Here is a 25,801-nt window from a genome sequence, read left to right on the forward strand (position 1 = left end):
CACTCTACAAAACATATGTCCATCCGTTTTTCACAATTATCTGCGAGTTATTATTTTTGTCTGCGATTTATTATTTTTGTCACAGTAATATTTCTAATTACATATATTTTCACTAGCTGAGATCCTGGTGTTGTTTAGTCTTTACCAAGTCCCGCCCCAGCGACACTGGAAGCCGTCTGGTAACCAAATATTTTGGGTTATGTTCAGATTTGAGGGAGATGGGAGCGTAGTGACGCAGTCGTACTAGGCAAAAGCGGAAAAAAACCCTAGCCATTCCGGAATACACTACTCTCTATGAAGTTCATCTTTCCTTCGGAATGAACTTACTCGCTTTTGTAACATTTGAGTTTTTCCAGGGAAATGAAAAAAATCTGTTCAATTTGCCCAATTCGTGTGAACTTGCGAGCCGTAGGAGTACTGGCCGCTGTCTTGACTTTTCTTTTTGTGAAAAGCTGCAACTCTGCTGCTGATGAAGATGCGGCTTTGGACCAAACCCAAATTTCCGAGTTATACAGTAAGTTTAGACGGCCTGCATAAAACAGGAACGTTGTTAATTGTTAAGGCCTTTTTTGTATACTAACGTTTATCAACACTGCAGGGATGTTAAATTAAACTGCATGTCCTGCTCTTTTTATAATGAAGTGCGGAAAAAAAAAAGTTAATTGTGACGTGTTTGACTCGAGTTTATGCGTTACTCGTCTAGACTACATCTGTAAAGAACACATACAAGTTTTAACTTGTCTGCAGTAGTTCTGTTCCCTTAAGGCTGCATGCAGCGTTAATGCCCCTCTCAAGCGAGTAATCTGTCCCTTCTCCTGTCCGACCAGTTCACATACGTACGATTCACATCCAACAATGGACAAAAATACACACTGCCATTTTATTGTTTCATTAATTAGTTAGATGTAAAAGAGCCATAATATGGGAGTAAACTGGTATCAGGTTGCTAAGTCATCTCCCGAGTTGTGCAGCAATATACATTAAAAAAAAATCTGTAAACATGGTCAAGTTTGTGGCAGATTGTGTGTGTGTGTTATATATATATATATATATATATATATATATATATATATATATATATATATATATATATATATATATATATATTCATATATAGATATATTCATATATATATTTGTAGATGAGGAAAAAAGTTATAAGAAATAGATGTTTACAATTATTTAAGCATTTTTTTGCACAACACCAAAAATGCTCATTCAAAAGTATTCATACCCTTTGCTATGATAGTGTTGTCTCCAAGGTGCAAGAAATGTCAATATGATAATGCAGAACCTAATTCTAGAAAAGTCTAGAAAATGCTGGACTGTAGGTGAACATTCTTAGACAGTATAAAACGGTTAGGCATAGGGTGATTGCTGTCATTACCAATAAGTCAATATGGGGAAAAGTAAAGAGCTATCTGAAGACCTTAGGCAGAAAATGATTTATTGTCATAAAGCTGGAGAAGGATACAAGAAGATTTCCAAGCATTTGAGTATCCCAATTTCAACTATTGTTTCTACTGGTACTGTCACAACGCTCCCTCGGCCTGGAAGAAAGAAGGTTATTTCACAAAGAGCAAGTAGAAGACTTGTGAGGAAGGTTAATAACAATCAGAGATATTGAGATATTAAAAGATATTGGCCAATCATCTGAAACTCTCCGCTACAAACCTTGGTTTCAAGCGCAACTGGACGTTCCAACACGACAACGATCCAAAGCATGCATCAAAATCTACTTCAGAATGGATAAAGAAGAATAATCAAGGTTCTGGAATGGCCTCGTCAAAGTCCCGATCTAAATCTGATTCATAATCGTTGATATGAGTTGAAGAAGGTTGTGCACAGGTTATTATTGCTAAAGGTGCCTCAAGCTATTCATTTCATTTTTGGAGTTTTGCAAAAAAAATTGCTGAAATAAATAATTGTATCTATAAATAATCTAGTAACTTTCTTTCCTCATCCACAAAAGCAAAACTTTTGCTATAAAAGATTTTTCCTATAATTATTTGTTTTCAAGAAATTTCTAGAAATTATACATTTCTATTGGGGTATGTAAACTTGACTTTTGACTACAAATTCTCAAAGTAAAGTACTAAACATTTTGTCTTGAAATTATGAAACTATTAACATAAATATGTTTTTATTGAATTTATATAAAAGCTTAAAACTTCATCAGTTATTGCATTCACTTAAACCAGTAGTGTGTCACAACATCACCACATCACTATGAATACATGTTTCAGCTGCTGCTTGCTTCAGTAGGGTGTCATGAATAACATTTTAAAGCTCTGTTATAACAATGGACGAAAACAGAAATTCATTTATTTCAAATGGTGGTTTTATACAGTAACATTTAACACCTTCTGTATTGCATTTTGAACTAAAAACATGAAGCAGATTTTTGTATAGTGCTTTCCGTTCTAATTCATTGTGCCAATACTGGGGAAGAAAACAGCTTCCTCCTAGGATTTCATACACGACAAAGTAGAATTTCTTTTTTTAACCCACGAAATAAATGCTCTGAAACAAAAAACAAATAGACCTACAGTATTGCATTGACAAAAGACAGAACTGCAGGCATTTTCCAGTACTGAAATCTTTTACATTTCTAGATCAGTAATTGCAGTTTTTGTCCATTGTTTAGTCTCACTTATGTCTTGGATCTATGCAGACTCTGACTCAGTGGCTTATGCCTAATATAAAATCCAGTCAATTTCCTTTTGTATCAAGCCTTTGTGTGGCATGTTCAGAACCCTGTCTGCTTCCTGTTACATTGGTGTGGTCATTATACTCAAAGTCCACAATAGATTCTTGAATTCTCTTTGGCAATGCAGTAACTTGAATGTTAAGTTCCATTTCACTAGAGAATGAAATTGCTCTCCTATCTTTCTATCTGCCTTCCTACTATCAGACATGTCTAACAGCCCACTGAGTCTGAATAGTTCTGATAATGTGATTAACTCTCGGTCATCAGGTAATGGTTTCTATGTTAATTGCTTGAAGTTCCAGCACATTCCACAGTTTCCACCTTGTTCGGTACTGTGCTTTGTTTGAACACCCAGTTGTTACATAATATTCCTTGCATTGTATCATTCACTGTTGCTTGTATGTCGTAATGATTGTACTGTTATGTGATTACAAGTCCACTGTTGACCATTAACCTTTTAAACTTGCATTTGTTGTTTTTCTTTATCTGTTCATACGGTGATTCTAAAGAAGTTCAGTTTGTATTGTGTTGTTGTAATACTAGTCATGATGTTGAAACCATCCCATGGTGATTATTTGGAGAAAAAAAAATTGTTTTTCTAGATTTTTGTGATTTTTTTTTATTTTTATTTTTTAAATATTGCTTTTATTTGTCCATTATATGCTGTGGCATTCTGATTAGGGCTGCCAGATTAATTTTGCAATGTCCCACCAAATTTTGGACTTAACCTGTGAGAAAGTAGCCAAATTGTGTTTTTTTTTAAAACTAGTCAAAAAAATATTACTCACATTTAAGACTTAATAAATTCTACATATGCTGGAAAAAAAAGGGTATGCAGTGTTATAAAATCTGCTTTCAATTTCAAACTAATAGCACAAGCACTGCTTTTTGTTACCTGATGAATCCAGGGACCAGGGGGAAAGAAATCTGAATGAGTGAAATAAAATGTTCAGAACTGTTGGAAGATACAGTAGGTCTGTATCCTGTTAAGTCACAACACTTGTAGTTTCGTACATATTAGCTGTGTTGAACTTTTTCAAAAAGTAATGGAATCACAGCATATCCCATCTGCCTGTCGAGCAATGCAAATCCTCAGCACATTTTATGAAGTGCACAGACTGAGAGAATTGTGTAGCTCTGACTTCAGGAAAGTAAAAGCTGAATATGTGTAAGAATATCCATATCAACCAAACCTGATGATAAACTGGGCGGGTTCACCCTTTTCTGGAACCATGTTGCTGAATGCTCACCATGTGTGTCCATATCAGAAAGAAGACAGTAGGAGGGGTGGGTGGGGGCGATTAACTATGGAATTGTGGTCACTGAAGTCCTGTGCTGGCAATTACTTAATGTAATGTATTGTAGTTGAAAGGAACAGGAAAAAACAAGCATGATAAAAAAAAGTCAACCTGCCAAAGACTTATGTGTGTGTAAGATATTTCCTAGATGTTTTAAAAACAAGCCACATTTGGCTGGAAAACCACCAATCTGGCAGCCCTGATTTTCTGAGACCAGTCTGAATAGTCTGACTTTATATTCCTCTGTACTCCTGGTTGCTAAGGTAACTACCAGGAGGTCAGAGGGGAGAGACACAATCTATTCCAGATGTCACATCCTGTACAGACCAGCTTCAGAATGCTTTCAGGAAATGCCACATTGCATAGGAAAAATGATACAAAAAAAACCACCCATAACCAGTAAAAACATCAGAAAAAATCATTATTTCTCTAAATTCTGTGTCTTCTGTATAAATCAATTATGACCATCTTAACTTTTAGATCATATTGATGGAGACTCTAAAACCAAATAAATCTGAGGCTTTACATATCTAAGATTTATTGAATGCTTGTTTTCTATTTATTAGTACCTCCATTTTTCTTTTCTGTTGTTAAATATTAATAATATATATTTCTTTCCTTAGGATAATTTTTTTTCATTACTGTTATGATAATGATTTATAATAGCTTTTTTGTTTTTGTTAAAGCTAAAGGTGTATTCATTCTTGAAAGTGAACACCTTAATAGGTGTATCAGAGCTGACAAAACAAAGCTTACTTTGGAAAATTGTGATCAGCCATCCAAGCACATGCTTTGGAAATGGGTTTCCCGCCATCGCCTCTTCAACATTGGCAGCAGCATGTGCCTTGGGCTTAACACTACCAGCCTACAGCAGCCATTAAATATGTTTAAATGTGATTCTACCCTGAAAACCCTGTGGTGGCGTTGCAGCGGTAACACATTATTTGGAGCCGCTCAGTTAAAACTAACTGGGAAAGGAAGGCTTGTTGTAGCAACAAAGCAAAGAGTTTCATCCCAGCGATGGAAGATATATTTGACATCTGGGGAAGGACCATGTGCTCATCCTTATGAAGGTAAGTTTATTATATATGCATTTACTGGCATTGCTTCTTACCTAGATTCTATTGGTTATCTGTTGTTTCACCCAGGTAAAAACATTTTCAGGTACATTTCAGAACCGGGTAGCACAAGTATTACACATATTAAAGGATTACCTGGCAGCTGTTTATTCCAGTTGACAAGTGAGCTTCACCAAAGCACCTCAATCCTATTCTTATTCTATAGATGCAATGTGATTCGTGTTGCGCTATGCAGGCCACCTTCACAATACTGTACATTTAATAATCCTGAAGTGCTATTTTGTATCATGTATAAAGAGGTAAAAAAAGGTCAACTACATTGTTAAAATAGATACGGGGGTCATTCATTTTTTTTATATAAATTACTTTTATTCTTCATTCAAGAACCATTTTGGTCATGTATCGATGTCCAACCAATCATCATACTAACCATATAAGGAAGTATTGATTTATCCATCCAAAGTGTTTCATCCATACATCTGACCAATCAGCCCATCTGTTTTGATTTCTGGGACTTCCTGTTATGTTCAAGATGTTGAAATACCCTCCACAGAGAACTAAATGGAGATAATTCAAACTCATTTCAGTTTTCTTTGTATTTAATCCCATTCTAACTATTAAGCAATACCCTTTTTTTTTTTTACAGAAATTCACACAGTGCAAGGAAACGCCCATGGTATGCCATGTGTTTTGCCTTTTAAATATAATAACAAATGGTACTCTGAGTGCACAACCGAAGGGAGAGAAGATAACTATCGCTGGTGTGCCACAACTAGTTTGTATGATCAAGATGAAAAATGGGGATTTTGTCCAAATCCAGGTACAAAACCATTTTAATTTTTACATTTTAAGAACTAGTTATATATTTATAATTATTTTATGTTGACTCAATGCTTGTTTTGCAAGTAGTTAAGATGTTTCATCTTGCATATACATATATTTAAAATTGATCAACTCCTCTCTATCAGTGTATTAATGTTACTTATTAATGCACACTTTCCATAGACATAATACATTTTTCCTCGCCATGGTTTTATACTTCAATTGTTATTGTGAAGAGAAAGTTCAGAAATTACTATGGTAATAAGCTACTCAAATATATATTTTTTATTTTTTTCACAGAGACAGACTGTGATGTTTTTTGGGAGGAGTACCCAGATACAAAAGCTTGTTATCAATTCAATCTTCAGTCCATACTCTCCTGGAGCGAGGCACATGCTTCATGTCAAGCACAGGATGGGAACTTATTAAGCATAACTGACCTTACAGAACAAAGATACATTAGTGGTATGATGGGACATGTACCTTTTCTTGATCTCACTTTGTTTAGAAATAACCTAGCATGTGATAATGAAATACGTAAAACATGTTTTTATTAATAAATAATGATTTAAAATACAAATGTGTATCCTAAGTCACATGAAGCCCTTGTGCAAGAAAATAAAAACATACTAGTTTTTTTTTTTTTGTTTGCAAATCAGAACGATTGAATGATGTAGGAGTCCTAGTCTGGACTGGTCTGAATCACCTCGATGAATCTGCTGGATGGCAGTGGTCTGATGGGGCACCTCTGGCATTGGTGAACCTAACAAGAAGTACTGAAGGCTTTGTTTTGTTTATCAAATTTGACACGTTTTAAACTGTATTTCAATTTGACAACATGTTTTTTTTTTTTAGTTTGAAGTAGATCATATTAAAAAATTTGCTTCGGGGAAATTACTGGAACCTTTGTTGGTGGTATCGTGCTTAAAACCATGACTTACCATGTTTGACTGTATCACATCTACGTAGCATAAACAATCTCTTAATTGTTGTTTTCACAGGCTTGTCTCCCATGTCTGCACTGGCCAGCACTCACTGTGGAGTGTTTAACTCAGCAGTAGGAAACGAGTGGCAGAACCTAGACTGTGGGTCTGGACTGCCCTTTATCTGTAAGAAATACCCAAACTTTACAAGAAGAGCAGAACCTTTTGGTAAGTCCAGCTGAGTTTCAATCATCTACTACTTATGCATGTGAAGGTTAGGATTAAACAAACACAAAATACTCTTATACTGTAAATGTTAATTGTGTTGTAGTTTACTGGAGAGTGATTCATGAAATAAATTAATTGTCTTATTTACAATACAAAAGATTATAATTTAAAGATATACAGGGGTGCGTCTTTATCCCACATTCATATTTAGAATAGTTTTTCAGTAAAGTATAATTAATTGGTCACTATTAACTATAACTAAATAATACATTAACTAGTCTTCCCCAGTTTAGTGTAGCATGCTGCGCATTCTGCTTTTTCAGAAAAGCAGGTCGTTTGTTTCTGCTGGTCTGTATATCACTGATCCAAATAGACATTACCATGCTACTTCTCTGGGTGCAGCTGCAAAAGTTATACAAACAGGCTTTATTATTGCACCAGAACCAAAACAAATTCAGAATGTTCTGCACCTTTTTTTTTAAACATATTTTTCCTACAGATACATGGCAGTACTATCCTACAGTGTGCTCTCCTGGCTGGTTTCCTCACAACAAGTTTTGCTACAAACTTCAGAGCCAGGAACAAAGCTGGAAAGACTCTTTAACTGTTTGTCGTTCCAGTAATGCTGACCTGATAAGCGTGCACTCTTTAGCAGATGTGGAGCTGCTCCTTACCCTTTTTCAGAACGGTAAGTGCACTGCAGTATTGAGAAGTTGTTAAGAAGACATTGTGGTCCTTTTTCAAAGAGCAGGCAAATGTTTTAATTCATGTTTTTAGTTGGGAGTATGTCATGTCATTTAAAAAAACAATTACCCGATGAACTAAAAAATATATATAAACGGGTAAATTGTAGTGTAATGAGGATTCAGCGTTTAGGAATGAGTTGCTCAAGTGCTTTTGAATGATGTGTTTTTCAGTTTCAGAGACTGTATCAGGAGCCTGGATTGGCTTAACCAACAAAACCCAGGGGTCATTTGAATGGTCTGATGGTTCTCCAGTGACTTTTACATACTGGCACAAATATGAGCCAAATGTCACTTACGTTGAAGGTCCTCTCTGTGTTAGAGTTACGACTGTAAGTTTCTTTCTGTCTTTTACAGCTTAAAATGTATCTTAAATGTAAGAAGAAGAAAAAGAAAGTTTCTGTTGTTTAAAATAATTTTTGTATGAATTAAATCATATCACACAAATTCCTCATGGATACATTCTTTCTGTGTCAGTTTATGTGAAATCTATTTATATGGGGCTGTAGTATACTGTAATATATTTTTAAATGTAACTGCCAATCAATATCAAATGCAAGCATTCAATTTTAATTGTTTTGTTACGGTGGATAAATCATGGATCAGTGCAATGCGGCAGTGGTTGCTTTTTAGTATAATATACCACACACTCATGAATAAAGGTTTCTCCTGTTTTCTAAGTCTTTACTGAAAACATGTATGCTTGCTAAAATTCCACATATGTGCTGTATAACTTTGTATCAAGCTGTTGTGACAGGACACTATATACTCTAAGGCTCTATTTACATTTAAGTTGTTGTTCATTTTTTTATTATGTCTTTTTTTTTTTTTTTTAAAAGGACAGTACCTGGCAAGTGAAAACGTGTGATGAACGTCTACCTTCGGTCTGTAAAAAGCCTGGAAACCTTGAGGAACAAAAGTCTGGCTTGGGAGATACTGGTTGTTCTGAGGTAAGAGAAACAGAGCCTACTTATCAGCCTGTGTCTAGGCTGCATCTTGGACCCAGATCTTTTTCTTTTGTGTTTCCAGTAAGTCCATAATGTGATTTTGAATGGTTTCAATGGGCAGGCGACCTCAAGGAATGCTCAGTCAGTGGATTATAAGCAAATTTGTTTTATTAGTTTAAATAAGTTAAATTAGTTTTTTTTTTTTTTTTTAAGTCTGCTATTTTTCATTTAATTAGGTGATTTTCAAAAGCTGTACATTTCCTTGACAATTTCCATACCTCACAGGCTTGTTCTGCTTTCTGTGGAATGTTGACATTTCTACCCTGTATTCTTGTAAGGCTCCATTTCATTTGTTTACCTGAAGTTAGTCTGGGAGGCAGCAAAGTGCTATGGATGGGCAGGCTGCCACAAAGGTGTCAGACTGCATTAAGTCATTCTCAACACAGTACCCACTGTTTGTCTACTGTCAGAAAACATGTTTGGCAATTACATTCAGTCAGCAAATCTATTCATTTTAAAATATTAAGGAGGAATTTATGTAGATACAGTGACCAAAGTGTTCAGCATTTCAACTGAATTCAGATATTTGTCCTGTAAACGTTTTGGTTTGATTAATACAAATATCTATTCACACCAAACCAATGTTCCTAAGCTTTGTCCGGCCTTAAGATACTAAAACGACTACTAAAACTACAACTGGAGAGCATGTTGAGCCTTCAGATTCTTCCTGATATTGGGAACCTGTATATCTAAATGTGCATGCGCTGTACTGCTCTGAATTACAACTTACCAGTTCATACTGATTGCCTGTATCAGCTTTTGCAAAAGCAATCTGCATCCATGCACAGTGTGCATCATTAGTCAAGAGACTGACTGCTGAGCATCCCAGGCTACCACCCCCACATCTGTGCAGCATGAGGGACGAAAGAAGCCAGAGCACCCAGTGGAGCGGCCCCTGTTTTTCATTGATTAAAATGGTGTCAGTGGACCTTCTTTTCTGAATTTAGTTTTGCAGAATTAACACCACACAATGCATTTGCAATAAATTACGAACAAAACAAATACACATTTATTTTGACTTTTGACAAACAAAAATATATTTTGACATTTCTGAATGCTTTAGTTTCACACTGGGTATAGGGTGTTCTTGCTACTGTTCTTATTGGTCAGTAAAAGTTGAAGTAAGTTAAGCCACTTGTACAAATAGAAGCTCCTTGTGTTACCTTGATTTAACACATGGTCTTAATCAGAGTGCAGTGTCGGTAAACAGGGAAGGTATGTCTGGTATTTTCGGCTGCTTATGTTCTGTCTTCACTTGCTATACATAAAGCTTTCAAACAGGGCTTTTTTCAATGAAGTGAAAAAAATAGAAAATAAGTTTGACAGTGAAGTGTACAGTACTGTGTTCCCAGCAGAAATGCTTTTAAGAACCTGACCTTGGTTTCTTGTTGATATCACAGTGAAGGTCATGAAGAGCTGGAGATTGAAGCTGTTTTTTTTTGTTATTTTACTCAGGGTTGGAAGCGGAGAGGTCATTTTTGTTACAAGGTTACTGGTCACCTTCAGAACTATGAGGATGCTACCAAGAGCTATTACTGTAATTCTCCACTGGTGACTGTGGGAAACAGGTAATAAAACCACACTGGCTAATTCCAATAGCAGCCTCACAAAGCTCTTGTGCATTTTGGTTTCATCAGCTAATGTTTGCCTCAGTGGCTTTTAAAAAACGCTTTACCTTAATGAAAAAACAAAATCCAGATCCATGATTTAATTCTGATTTACTAGGCTGTTTTATTGACTAATAGCTTTATGGAAATGCCTATTTTGAAAAACAATGGACAAATAAAGCCAGCTGAATTTAAGAAATATGACTAATAAAAAACAAAGCTATACAAATGTGATGATTTGTGTATGTTTCTTTTCTCAGGTTTGAGCAAGCTTTCATTAACAGCCTGATACAGAACGTCACAAATGGTAGCAGTCTTTACTTCTGGACTGCTCTTCAGGACAGAAACAAAACAGGAGAGTACAGCTGGCTGACACAGAAAGGATCCTTTCAGCATGTTCGCTATACAAATTGGAACAAATATCAGCCAGGTTGGCAGTGGTCGTGTATTTTCTACCAGTGATTAATGCTGCTGCATGCTGTATGCTACAGTGCGCAGTCTCTTAGCTTTTTTTTTTTTATGATTTCTTAATTGCTTTTCATAAGCACAGCATATTCCAGAGCTTTTTGGATCAAACAATTTAACAAAAAAAAGGAACTGAAGAAATAATACGGGAGAAATGGTACTCAGAAATACCTGATTAGTATGCTTTTCGGTTAAATCAGTTATAAAATCAAATAAACTTCTTGCAGTGTTTACTCATTTAGCAATTTCTTTAGGTTCTTGGTTACTTACATTTGCAGGAGTTCTGGCCTCAGGGTTGGGCAGGTCATGCTATACATATGCTCTGTTTAGCACACTATTTTCTTGGCTCTTTAATGCTCTGTCATGAAATGAAGGCATTTCAGTATCACACCTTGATCAGAACATCCTTAAATACCAGGCGATTTCCAAGGCCAGACGTAGCCCCTACATGTGCCATTATGAGCCCTGTGGAGGCCAAAGCAAAGGGTGTAGTCTGCATTTGTGGCAGAAAGACAGGTTGCCATCCTCCTACAGGATGTGCTGCCCCATATATATGTATATATGGGCAGCAGTGTGGAGTAGTGGTTAGGGCTCTGGACTCTTGACCGAAATGTCGTGGGTTCAATCCCAGGTGGGGGGACACTGCTGCTGTACCCTTGAGCAAGGTACTTTATCTTGATTGCTCCAGTAAAAACCCAACTGTATAAATGGGTAATTGTATATAAATATAATGTGTAAAAAATAATGTAATTGTATGTAAAAAATAATGTGATATCTTGTAACAATTGTAAGTCGCTCTGGATAAGGGCGTCTGCTAAGAAATAAATAAATAAATAAAAAATAATAATAATTTTATATATATATATATATATATATATATATATATATATATATATACATACATACATACACAGCTCTGGAAAAAATTAAGAGACCACTGCAAAATTATCAGTTTCTCTGGTTTTACTATTTATAGGTATGTGTTTGGGTAAAATGAACATTTTTGTTTTATTCTATAAACTACTGACAACATTTCTCCCAAATTCCAAATAAAAATATTGTCATTTAGAGCATTTATTTGCAGAAAATGACAACTGGTCAAAATAACAAAAAAGATGCAGTGTTGTCAGACCTCAAATAATGCAAAGAAAATAAGTTCATATTCATTTTTAAACAACGCAATACTAATGTTTTAACTTAGGAAGAGTTCAGAAATCAGTATTTGGTGGAATAACCCTGATTTTCAAGCACAGCTTTCATGCGTCTTGGCATGCTCTCCACCAGTCTTTCACATTGATGTTGGGTAACTTTATGCCACTCCTGGTGCAAAAATTCAAGCAGCTTGGCTTTGTTTGATGGCTTGTGACCATCCATCTTCCTCTTGATCACATTCCAGAGGTTTTCAATGGGGTTCAGGTCTGGAGTTTGGGCTGGCCATGACAGGGTCTTGATCTGGTGGTCCTCCATCCACACCTTGATTGACCTGGCTGTGTGGCATGGAGCACTGTCCTGCTGGAAAAACCAATCCTCAGAGTTGGGGAACATTGTCAGAGCAGAAGGAAGCAAGTTTTCTTCCAGGACAACCTTGTACTTGGCTTGATTCATGCGTCCTTCACAAAGACAAATCTGCCCGATTCCAGCCTTGCTGAAGCACGCCCAGATGAGTCCAGTTTTCAGCTTTGCCCAACACCTGGTCGTCTAATGGTTAGACGGAGACCTGGAGAGGCCTACAAGCCACAGTGTCTCGCACCCACTGTGAAATGTGGTGGAGGATCGGTGATGATCTGGGGGTGCTTCAGCAAGGCTGGAATCAGGCAGCTTTGGCATGAATCAAGCCAAGTACAAGGTTGTCCTGGAAGAAAACTTGCTTCCTTCTGCTTTGACAATGTTCCCCAACTCTGAGGATTGGTTTTTCCAGCAGGACAGTGCTCCATGCCACACAGCCAGGTCAATCAAGGTGTGGATGGAGGACCACCAGATCAAGACCCTGTCATGGCCAGCCCAATCTCCAGACCTGAACCCCATTGAAAACCTCTGGAATGTGATCAAGAGGAAGATGGATGGTCACAAGCCATCAAACAAAGCCGAGCTGCTTGAATTTTTGCGCCAGGAGTGGCATAAAGTCACCCAACATCAATGTGAAAGACTGGTGGTGAGCATGCCAAGACGCATGAAAGCTGTGCTTGAAAATCAGGGTTATTCCACCAAATACTGATTTCTGAACCCTTCCCTAAAACATTAGTATTGTGTTGTTTAAAAATGAATATGAACTTATTTTCTTTGCATTATTCGAGGTCTGACAACACTGCATCTTTTTTGTTATTTTGACCAGTTGTCATTTTCTGCAAATAAATGCTCTAAATGACAATATTTATATTTGGAATTTGGGAGAAATGTTGTCAGTAGTTTATAGAATAAAACAAAAATGTTCATTTTACCCAAACACATACCTATAAATAGTAAAACCAGAGAAACTGATAATTTTGCAGTGGTCTCTTAATTTTTTCCAGAGCTGTATATATATATATATATATATATATATATATATATATAAGTGAGTTTAGCTCCAGAGGTTCTAAAAAAAAAAGAAAAAGCGTGATATTGAGTTATCAGAAGTGACATACCAAGCTTAGCCTTTGTTCACACATGGATCCTTCCTAATTAACTGGAGTTCAAATGTAGTACACAATATGTCATGGCCAGTGGAAAACAAAATCTCTATATAAGCTGGGAGCAAGCTTTGTGTTCTGTATTTTTATTGTTCCGGCTACAGTACTGTATATTTATTGAAGAAACCATTCCAGTTGCTTTTTATTTTCAGTGTTTGTAATTTGTTTTTCTGTTACAGCTAGCTCAGGTGGTTGTGTTGCGATTTCTGGAGGGAAATACCTTGGCCGTTGGGAAGTGAAGGACTGCAACACTTTCAGAGCAATGTCAATATGCAAACAAGCTATAAGCTCATACAAAGAAACAGAGTCCTCTGACATTACCATTAACCAACAAGCTTCTTGTGCTCCTGGATGGGAGTCAAAGCCTGACTTACTTTATTGTTACAAGGTAAAGAATGTTGCTTCTTTATTGCTTAAATCTTTGATCATTCTTTTGATCCGGCATACATTATCACTTTGTTTAAGATCACAAATGGAGGTTAGTGTACTAGTTTATGATTTGAATGTTTTTAATAGATACTATTTGTCAAAAGTATTACATTTTTTTTATAACATTTTACTTTCTAGCTGTTACTTTCACAGCTGTCCCAGTTGCAATCGTTTTTTTAGCAGTGATGTGATTTACTTCTTAGACTAGATAGGAGCACCAAGTAGTGTTTCCCTTCGCAAAGCCCCAGCCCTAACCCTCTTTTCATTTTCATTTTTTAGGTATTTCACAGGGAGAAGGTACTGATGAAACGATCATGGGAAGATGCAGACTTCTTTTGTCAGGCTCTTGGATCCAATCTTGTCAGTTTTAGTCATTATGAGGAGGAAAACTTTTTGAATGGAATTTTGCAGAACATGTTTAATAGGTAACCAGATCATTTTAATAAACTGAAGTTCAGTTGCATTAAAGTGCTTGTTTCCCATTGCATTTAATGAAGCATTTTACTCCATTGTGAAATGTGAAGAATTAATTAATCTGTTTCTTGTAATGTAGCAGTGAGGAGCGTTTGTTCTGGGCTGGGTTTAACAAAAGAAATCCCCTGTCAGGGGCTGCATGGGAGTGGTCTGATGGCACTGCTGTAAGTACAACAAGATTGTATAGTGCTTATACTGTACATGTCATTTGAGCAATTTTAATGAATTATACAAAATAATAACAACCTTCTAAAATTGGTATTGTAAAGCATAGTAAAAAATACATGGCAAACTATGGTGAATGCCTAGTAGAACTGTAACCTTTTATGAGGCTGTCATCTATATAAAAATATATAAAATAATATATTCTTTTTTGTTTGGTTGCAGGTTGTATCTTCATTTATAGAGGACAGAAATAATGAAGATGATCAAAGAAACTGTGCAGCTTATAAAGCTGGTAATATGATAATACCGCTACGATGTGATGCAAAACTTGAGTGGATCTGTAAAATGCCTAAAGGTAAATAAGGAATGTCAAAGCTAATAGAAGTTTTAATCTTATTTGGAGTTTGTATTTCTTCAGTTATCCTTCTTTATGTTTTACCAGTAAAAATATCTGTGTAGAAAAGTATTTTTCTGACAGGATTTGGGGTTTCTCAGTACTTCATATAGTAAAAGCACTGGCTTTTAGAGTTGAACCATGTGCGTATGGTTCAAATCCCACTCATGCCCTGTGGAGGACCTCGGACGGGGACATAAGTTGGCCTGGGATGGCAAGGTTAGGGAGGAAAGTGTTCTGGGCCAGTTCACCTCATTGAACCTCAGCAAACACTACTGCTCAGGTGCTCCACTGGGCCCATTAGGTTGGTAACATCCTTCGCTTGGGTTTTTTGACTGCAAAAAAATAATCAATAAAGACCAATAAACGAATCAAATATTCTAATATGTATATCTGTGCTCGTATTCATTTGTTTGTCCGTGAATTACATAATTAGTTGTCCTAAGGGGAATCTTTCTGTACACAGTGCTGAATGAGTAAATTACATACAGTAAATTGGCTTGACAGTCAATGTTTGCTCACCAGGTGGCAAGGTACGTTGAATAAAAAGCCTTTTGTGCTTATTTTGGCAGGTGCAAAGCTGAAGGGACTATACTGGTATACCGAACGTAAGTAAACAATTTTTTTTGTACCATTTAGCCACACCACATGCATAACCTTAGTTTGTGGTTGGAGCTTAGTTACAACAATACTCTATTATGAGTAGAAATAAAAAATGTGGAAATGCAAACACTAAGTAGGTGCTTCCTAAGATGATTTTTTTGAACAGTAATATTTTCCACTGCCACACATTTTGTAGTGACGTCTATCTAAAGCAATTCAGATAAGATGTGTTTTGAGTCTTGGGCAAATGCTTTCTTTTCTTCAGAAAACGAGCCGTGGGTCTTCTATCAAAAATCAGAGTACTTGTTTCATAACATTTCATTTCCTTGGAATGCTGTTGCCTTTGCTTGCAAAATGTTAGGAGCTGATTTAGTGTCAATACATTCTTCCGATCAGCTGGACTTCATCCAAAGCAAAATAGAAAAGGTAAGAATGTATAGCATTATTTCTTGCATTTTAGAAAAAAACTTATTATAGAAACAAAATGGATTTTCCAGTTACATGAAGTCACCTTCTGCATAAAAAAAAACACAAAACACATCTGTCAGTATTTCATACAGCAGCAATACAATCATGGGAATAAATTATGCTGGCTTGTAAGACCCTCTGGTGGGAACTGCAGTACATATGGTTATGCTCTTCCTCCCTCCACTTCATTTCAGGCTGCTTAACTGCTGGAGAGGGCAGTACCAGGTGGTAGGTGCATCTTAATTGGGACTTGTTGCTTAATTAAAATTTTCTACAAGAATAATTACAGTTTTTACTGTTTTATTTAAGAATCGGACGTTTCATGGTAACTTACACATTTGGAGCCATAAGGTTCACATGCTAAAACCTACAGCCAATTCTGTAGAATTAAACGTATTTGTCAAAAGACTGATTTTTCATCCAACCTAATTATTTTTTTTAAAAGCGAATGATTAGGTGTTACAATTATCCATTATAAAGTATAATTGGTTATATATTAGCTTTATCTATTGCATTATTACTATTGATGAATTATGCAACATTATCCAAGTGATTCTATACTTATCTTTAATTAATAACTTGTTTCAATCTATTATGTCTTAATACAACTATCAATTATGTAGACTGATTGTGACTTCTTAATTTGTTGATTGCTAACATCTGCTACTTTGTCTATAGAAAAAACACTCTACTAGTGGCTCTCTATACCCTGATGAAAGCTTTGCAACGGAAACGTTGTATTTTTTCTCAATACATTTTGAAAACTTTTAGGAGTATGTTTGAGTGTGCGGCTTCCCTTTTTCTTTGTTTCTCTAGGTGGTACCTAGACTAAGATAAATGCACATTGCAGATTCTCAAGTTATTATTTTGCTTTGCAGTTATTTCAAAATGAAGTAAAGTGGTGGATTGGATTGTTTGCAGAATACAGCAACACAGAACTTCGGTAAGGATATGCACATCACTCATAATTGTGTGGGGCGGATTCCAATAAAAATACTGATTACATTTGTAAATACAGCTGGATAGATGGATCAGCCGTTGATTACGAGAACTGGGAAGGAACAAATTCCAGACGCTCGGAAGTGAAGAATGAAAGATGTGTCTATATGTCATCACAGACAGGTACGGGCTATGGTGTATTAATCACTGATAAAAAGGCATGTATCGTCTATATTAGAATACAAATGCATTGCACATCGTATACTTGAAACCTTTTTTTGTTTAAAAATTGCTGTAAAGATGTATAATATGTCACTCACAAAAGTTACACAATTAAGTTTTTGCTACTTTAGTCTTACATTTAAAAAGTAATCTAATAAAGACATGTTTTGTGTTTATTATTTGCAGGCAGATGGTCTGAGGGCAAATGCAACGGTCATCATCCTTATATCTGTGAGCGTAAAACAGTTTCTGTTGTTGAAATTCCAAGAGAACCTCACCTCATAGGGGGCTGTCCAGAACGATGGCTCTATTTTGGACACAAGGTAAGACCTAGTCTCCAATTCAGTCTAGTCATGCATTTCACACTAAGAACATACATTTTGATAAATTCATCTTGTCCTGTACTGCCACTCACACTTTAATTTGACCAAACCTGAATATTAATATGTCTGCTATTATCTTAGAATGAGCAGTCTCTGAGTGCTACATCTATCGCTTGCAAATTTATATACAAAGCATGAGTGTAGAATGTTATGAAAATCTATCAATAATCTTGAAAAACGACATAAATACCATAAATATTAAAGTAAATTCACTGGTCCCCAAACCCCCATAAACAGCTGCAACAGGAGACACATGTGTTTCTTAGAATAATGTTTACAGTTACATATGTGCATGTTGCAACCAGGAGTAATTATTGAAGATGAAAAGGTTAAATACATATTTATATATAATGTGTGTGTACGTAAACCACTGAAGATTTATATGTAGAGAATTACTGGTTGTTTTTTTTGTTTTTTTTGGCAACAGTGTTTTCTGATGCATGTACCAAACAATCCCCAAGATTTAAAAAACTGGAATGATGCACAGGCTTTCTGCAAATCGCATGAAGGATCACTTGTTTCAGTTGAAAATGAAATAGAGCAAGGTACTCTAACATGTTCTGAGTCACTGTTTGTTACCTGCACTGTGATTACAACTACGGTTTGTTATTTAAAGTACAAACTGCCAAGGATATTGGTCTGTTTAAATAATACTTTGCTTTTGATTACACCACATGTCCAAAGTTATAAGAATGTTCCCTTTTCAACAAAAGGGCTTAGTCACTTTGTATTCGCTTTTACTAGCTTCTCCTTTGTGTTTCAAACAATAACTAGTTATGTAAGAATTAAGATACTGCAGTGTACTCTATTAAGCATGTCACACACTCATTTAAATGTATTTGTTTTGTCTGCAATACTTTTGCTATACATATATTTTTTTTTCAATTTCAGCCTATTTAACAATGCTCCTCTTGGGAAGTCAAACAAGTGTCTGGATTGGTCTGCAAAATGACAACCGGCAGAAATGGGTGAATGGGAAACCTGTCACTTATGCAAACTGGTCACCCATCGAACCAGAGAACTCATTTTCTGTAAGTTTTGTATGTGGGATACTAAAGGGTAGATGGTTAGATCATCCCTTTTTGCGATAAGGAAATGCAACTCTACCTGTCTGTGCCTTGCATGATACTTGCCATGAACTTGTGCCCTTCTATTGCTGTTGTAAACATAAGGCTGATTCTGAATCATGTCTTAACCAGTATGACTCATTTCACAAATGGACCAAGATGACCTGAGTAAATTAACAAGAAATATATGTATATCATATATTCCAGAAAACCAACACAAGCCACCTTTCTTCAATAGTTTGTAATATATATTGCTCTACACTCCACTTAAGAATTCAGAATATGTAATGTTGTAACCCCAAACTCTTGAGAGTAGAACTTAACTCTCTTTTATTTCTAAGATAGGATGGAGATGATTTGAATGCCAGTAATGCGCAACAAGATGACCCACTCTGTACTTTGCTGTCAAACAATCATAACTATCATTTAACTGGGAAATGGTACAATGAGAAGTGTCTGGACAATGGGTATGGATTTATATGTCAAAAACAGCAGGGTAAGCTACAATGCCTTGGGTTCAATATTGCTAATGACGTTTTGGAGACTTCTTGACCAGACATTTATCCAATAGTACTACTGTACCTTTAAAGCTTAACTTTACATTCATAGTCTGGAATTTTGATATTTGAAATTGTGAAATACTGTAGAACCGTTTTTTTTTCTCTGATTGTATTATCTTTCTTTAATTAATTGTTTTAACAGACCCATCTAAGCCTCCATCACATCAATCATTTTTTCATCCTCTTCCTAATACCATTGAATACGGGAACCGCAGTTACAGAATTATTCATGGGAACATGACCTGGTATGAAGCCCTGAATAAATGCTTAGAAAATGAAACTGAACTAGTGAGCATAACTGATGAATTCCACCAGGCTTTCCTTACAGTCGTTGTGAATAGATTGGACCACGCACACTGGATCGGACTTTATAGCCAAGATGTATGTATACTTCACATTTAAATACAGCTTAACTGCATATTCCAAAAGGACATATAACTAACTGAAGCATAATACAACATAAGAATGTAGAACCCCTTCCCCTGACTCATAAGAAACCCTTAACTGGGATCGTGGTGGGGGGTTAGACTACTGAGCATGTGTACCAAAAACTGTAATATTTTGTTATTAATTAGAGTAACTATTGAAAGTCGTTTTCAGTCACTTTATTAAACTCATTTGTTTCCAATAGTCGTCCATTTTATATGTTATGTTACTTATTGCAGGGTTTTTTTTGGTTGGTTTTTTTTTTTTTTTTTTACGAATTCAGAACCATGTCTTGTTTTTAAGTATTTAACAGTCTATGTTTTTTTTTTTGTTGGTAATGGTGATTGGTTCCTCCAGCTGTTTTTGTCATGCATAGTAAACAAGAAAGATCCTGGTGAGGTTAAGGAATGTCTACTCATATACTGTAGGTGTTTTAAAAACAAATGCATTTTATTATTAAGGTTTACTTTTTAAGCCTTTTATGAGTTTCACCAATGGAAATGAAATGACAGAATTCTGTTTTTTTTAATTATTTTTGTTTTAATCATTCTAGAGCAGGAACTTCTTTTCTGTGAACTCAAATAAACACCAAGTAAAGTTACACAGTAGGAAAGGGTTTTTAAGGTTTCATTACTCATTGTAGGTAAACGTCAAGTGCAGGAAAGCATACTTAGTGAAAGCATGGTAAAGTATTATAAAAGCCATGAAATCACAGTACATTGGAAAAGTGAGGTCAACTGCAAATGAATGTGGTTTGGTTTCAATGCCAATATACTGTGTGTACTTTGTTATTTATTTTAAGATTTGCAGCAAGTATACTTACTTTTTATTTTGCATTTGTTTATTTAATGTTAAACAGCAGGATGGAATTAACTATCAATGGTCAGATGGCAGTGATGCCTTTTTTACTCACTGGGATGATGCGGATGAGGTACATTTACTTGGTGACTGTGTGTATATGGACATCAATGGTAACTGGAAAAGTGCTGACTGTGAAACACCACTCCAAGGGGCTGTGTGCCATGTGCCTCCTGGTAAGTTAGACGTTTCTTAATCACAAAGCTTGCCAGCCAGTGGCCATGAACGGATACTCTTGTCTGGGATATTGCAAAATACATATTCAATTTGTTTCTACTATGGGCTCAAATAAAATAAAAACATCTTCTTCTTCTAACTGGGGTTATGAAGACACTGGTTTTCAACAGCTCAACAAAAAGTTAATAGTGATATAATATTGTTCCTACAGTACTGGTCATTCATTTTACTAAATTCTTTGTGTCTTTACAGAAAGTAAACCAATTTCCTACAAAGGGGAATGTCCAAAAACATGGTTAAAGTTCCAAAGCAGTTGCTACAGTTTTGAGCCTGTTATAAGGAGGCTGGATTTGGAAGAATCGCGTGAATATTGCAAACAGAAAGGTAACGTACTGCAGTCCGAGATGCTTGTGAAAGGGCCTGTTTTACAAAAAAATAAATGATAACTGATATTAAAAAAAAAAAAAAAAGCTCAGTGAATAATAAAAGAAATCACTTCTGGAAAATGCTGTCTTCTGCATTACTTCTGTTGTTAGAGCGCCCTCTCCTGGAACTCTTGTAAAAAGCTTTTCTTTTTAAACCATACATTAAAATGACACAGGATCAGAGTTAAAAGGCAGCTGAATTTAGATCTACCGCTGCTTACAACAGACACCCTGCACTGGAAGGAACAACTTTGCCAACCCCTGATGAAATCCAGCTGATCTTATACATTATACCTCATAGCAGACCTTGTTCTAAAGGAAGACATTAAGGTCCATTTATCGCCTCACCCCCAATACACACAGTCCATACATTTGTTAATTCTTAAAGTGGGCAAAATCACAGATTGATATCTTTCAGGTTTTATACAAAATTGTCCAAAGAGGCTTGATTTATTTTACTTATTGACAGAAAATGTCCATTATAACTAGGTTTCAGATTTTAATTTTTAACCGATAAACACCGAAAAAAATATAACTAGAAACAAACATAAACGGAAAAACAAATGACAAATACATGTTCAGAGGAGGAAAAAAAAATAAAAATGTGGGCTGTCTAAGACCCCCATAGTCAGGTGAAACCGGCAGGTTTAGATGAAGACAGCAGGTGTAAAATTTATCCTCGGGTTTAAGCTTTCAAACGATGTATGATGTATAAAAAATAAAACCACAATGACAGTAACACAGATTCTTTGCCAAAAGGATTACAGAAGCCCAGTGATTACAGTCCTATTTAATTATGTCCCAGGGGAAGTTTTGTTTCTAGTCACAAAACACCTAGCCTTACCTTTAAATTGAACTTTTTGTAATGTGTTGCTTTACTTTCCAGCAAACATGTCAGATGTATTGACAATTAAAGATGAAGAAGAGCACAGATTTGTTTTAGAGGAACTGCAATCCTTTGGACCTTCTCATCAGACTATTTGGCTTGGCATCATATTTGACACTGACAGTAAGTACAAATATCTATAGGTGTGTGTACCATGGATTGCAAAACAATACTGAAGAAGTAATGCTTAAAATAAATAAATCTCATCTATAATGAGCAGCGTTTGTGGCAGAAATTGCCCAACCTCATTAATTATCATTAAACTCATATTTATATATATATATATATATATATATATATATATATATATATATATATATATATATATATATACATTTTAATGCACAAATATTAGGAAGTCACTAAATATTGCTGGGTTGTTCTGTTGAAGATTCATGTTTTTTTTTAAAACCCTTCTAATTTTCTTCTATCCTAGACGACACATTGGAGTGGTTTGACGGTTCACCTATTAAGTATTCTAACTGGTTCTTCAAAGCACCACATCTGGATCCTCTTACTATTGATAGCTGTGTTTCAATGAGGCCTTCAGATGGCAGCTGGCATTTGTCTCACTGTGAGGAAAAGCTTGGATTCATTTGTAAAATACATGGAGGTAGGCTTTACATGTGACTAAAACATTTATTAGTTTTGAATTAGGTGTTTTTATAACTTTATTACTGATAAGTTTATGAGACAGCAGCTATCTGTCTTTTGTGATCGTAGGTATCAGAGTAGAAACTATCTGCTGGTATTTTGCTACTAGAGCTATCAGATTAGTAAAAACTGCTGGTTCAGTATGGTCCAATTGTGCTGTTTGCTGCCAGAGTTCATCACTAGACAGAAAGCAAGGCAATGGAAAGAGGCCAAAGAGAAGCATGCCTCTAGGTTCTTTGAGTAAGATGTGCTGTGTTGTTTTCCTTTTAACTCATTTAAGAATTTTTTCTCTTTAGATTTCTAAGTATTAACAATTAGTACAAATGACAAAACAACCCATCGTACATAGTGAATTATTACAAAAGAACCCCAAATAGATGATACCTTTGTATTTCACTACTGAATCTTGAATAGGTAATATGCTCAAGTAAATGCAAAAACTGGTTTACGTATTAAATGATGTTTTTTGTTTTGTCAGACATAAGTAGCGATGTAGAGGTGGAACCCCTCCGAGGAGGTAAGTGTCTATTACAAACATCTACATTTACTCAAAATGCTTTATTGTGGTGTGATTTGCCTGCAGATTTGATTCTGATCAGGAGGATGTTGTTCCTGTAGTGGTTGTTTCTACTGTGGTTTCAGGGTTTAATTCCAGATTTTTTTTACATGGATCACAAGCTAAATCTGACCAGACCTAAAGTTTTTTTTTCATGAACTCTGTATGCATGTATTCATCAGCTTATGAAAAATATGTTCTCTTCCTATCCCAGTTCCCTATAAAATTCACACATTGTACAATATGGGGGTTGCAGTACGATATATAAATATGTAAATGTGAAATTCTAATTTATTGTGATAGCATTATTACATGACTCCTTTATCATATCTGTTTCAGCATCTCATCAAGGAATGATACCGGTTGCTGTCTCAGTGGCTGTTGTGATATTTGCTGTGCTGGTAACATCTCTTTGGTGTCTGTATAAAAGGAATCCAGCAATCTTCAGACGGCTTTCATCTTTTGGAAATGTGTACTACAGACAAGCAAGTTCGGAGGCTGCGGATTCAGAAGGAAATATTCTTATTACAGATCTTGATGTGAATACTGTAAATTAAAATCTCCTTGAGCAGTAATGAAATTGCGATCTGTAAAGCGAACTGTGTCACAGCAGATAGCAGGATCAAGCAGGGCAGTGTGGTTGCATGTTACATTTGAGCAGGCAGTCACCAAAAAGCATAGATCCTGATCTGCACAATCCTGGAAGAACAGCTGAAAACCAAAGAAACAAGTATAAATAACAGGAAGATACTGATAGCATTTTTCTATTGAAAAAAGGGTACGATTTTATTCTTATTGTCTTTAAATACTGAATACAGCAGTTTTTTTGAAACTTCAAAAGTATTCATCATGATTAATGTCTATAAAACACGGTACTAAACTTAAATCGATATAACATGATTTTATAAATGTCTTATTATTATTATTATTATTATAAAATATTCAGATGGCTAAATGACTAATTTGCTACATTGGAGTAATAGCTTTTTGTCATGAACTCAAAAACCTCAGAGACCTCATTGCAAGGAACAAGTAAAAATGAAGTAAATGTACATGTTTTGCGCTCTACAGTCTACAGAATTGGGCCGCCACAACAGCCATTCTCAATTTGAGGGCAGCACAAGCAGAAGTACAGAATTGTTATACAATTGTAAGCAAGATATTTGTTTTGATTTTTTTTTTTTAATATAAAGTGGCGCTGCCTCAATGAAGTATTGTTAGTACCGGAACTTCAGCAAGCTTCTGGGTATATAGTTTATGTTCCAGATGACAGACGAGCAGGTGTTCTTAAATAAGAGTGACTCTGTTGACTAGTTTTTTCATATCCTATATTTTCCCTAGTACTGCTTAGGGATATATATATATATATATATATATATATATATATATATATATATATATATACACACATTGTACATACCCCATATGTACAACTTCTAAACATTTCTTGAAAACAAAGAATTTGAGGAAAAATCTTTTGTAGCAAATTTTACAGCACTTTCTGGTTTTCTCTGTTAATATTGGTACGTTCTGTAAGATGTGGTTAATCATGAAAAGCACCAACATATGCAATAAATACACCTGATAGAGAATTAAATGACTGTTTGTTACTATGTTGAAGTCACAATTGTCTCTACTGTCTACAGTATTTTAATACATTTTAGAAATAAAACAATGCCTGGGTTCTTTCTGCTAGTCAGATCAGTCTGTGATAATCTTTCTAAGGGTATTTACAATTTGAGTCCCCTGTATTGAATGCCGTAGAATGTAGGTATATTGTGTTTGAGTGCCCAGCAGGTGGCAAGGAAGACGCCAAAACTGGGCACTCAACACAATATTATTATTATTATTTATTTCTTAGCAGACGCCCTTATCCAGGGCGACTTACAATTGTTACGTTATTTTTTACATACAATTACCCATTTATACAGTTAGGTTTTTACTGGAGCAATCTAGGTAAAGTACCTTGCTCAAAGGTACAACAGCAGTGTCCCCCACTGGGGATTGAACCCACAACCCTCCGGTCAAGAGTCCAGAGCCCTAACCACTACTCCACACAATATACAGTCCCTGTATGATTTTTTATTCCTTGTCACCTGCAAGGAATAAACACAAAACAGGTTCTGCAGCTTAATTTAAAAAAAAAAATAGAAACAAGTACCATTCTAAACCATTCTACCAGCAAAGGACTGGCAGTATGTCCCTATGTACATACAGATATCAAGTGTATCATAGTCTGGGGGTTTGTGGAGGAGGTTTGTCTCATTTGCCGTCTAGCCTGAGTGTATGTCACCCTTCAATTAGAGAATTGCTTATTCAATACAGTACCTGATTTGTGGGCATCTACCTGCTTGTCAAACTTGCATTTGAAGATGTGCTTACAGTTTATGTAGGTCAGTGGTCCTACTTTTTAATGTTACTGATATGTTATAATTAGATGTGACTGGAGATGTATGTCACTGACGGGTTTTTTTGTTTTTTGTTTTTTTTGTACTGATAAGTTCCTTTTGTTTCTAAATGTTTTAAAAAATAAATAAATAAATGTGATACACCTAGCTGTTACAG

At 35.6% G+C, this 25,801-nt stretch overlaps 1 protein-coding gene across 2 annotated transcripts; it reads left to right on the forward strand.

The window, feature by feature from the left end:
- Positions 1–213: 213 nt before the first annotated feature.
- On the forward strand, positions 214–25,791 carry pla2r1 (phospholipase A2 receptor 1). Of its 2 annotated transcripts, none has more exons than XM_059033757.1 (30): positions 214–514; positions 4,694–5,080; positions 5,733–5,906; positions 6,209–6,373; positions 6,568–6,681; positions 6,910–7,059; positions 7,559–7,747; positions 7,977–8,134; positions 8,642–8,752; positions 10,265–10,377; positions 10,677–10,846; positions 13,730–13,938; positions 14,259–14,404; positions 14,536–14,617; positions 14,841–14,973; positions 15,585–15,620; positions 15,881–16,041; positions 16,962–17,026; positions 17,102–17,205; positions 17,431–17,567; positions 18,055–18,172; positions 18,519–18,658; positions 19,040–19,190; positions 19,397–19,635; positions 20,540–20,714; positions 20,968–21,099; positions 22,027–22,149; positions 22,463–22,639; positions 23,159–23,197; positions 23,576–25,791. In XM_059033757.1, exons 1-30 carry the CDS (start codon positions 361–363, stop codon positions 23,791–23,793), a joined length of 4,470 nt encoding a protein of 1,489 aa, XP_058889740.1. In that variant the 5' UTR covers positions 214–360; the 3' UTR covers positions 23,794–25,791. The 2 variants fall into 2 exon arrangements, with proteins under 2 accessions (XP_058889740.1, XP_033899686.3); XM_034043795.3 differs by having other exon boundaries at positions 215–514; positions 14,533–14,617.
- The last annotated feature ends 10 nt before the right edge of the window (positions 25,792–25,801 follow it).

The sequence above is a fragment of the Acipenser ruthenus genome, chromosome 11, assembly GCF_902713425.1.
Source record: "Acipenser ruthenus chromosome 11, fAciRut3.2 maternal haplotype, whole genome shotgun sequence".
Taxonomy (NCBI): Eukaryota; Metazoa; Chordata; class Actinopteri; order Acipenseriformes; family Acipenseridae; genus Acipenser; species Acipenser ruthenus.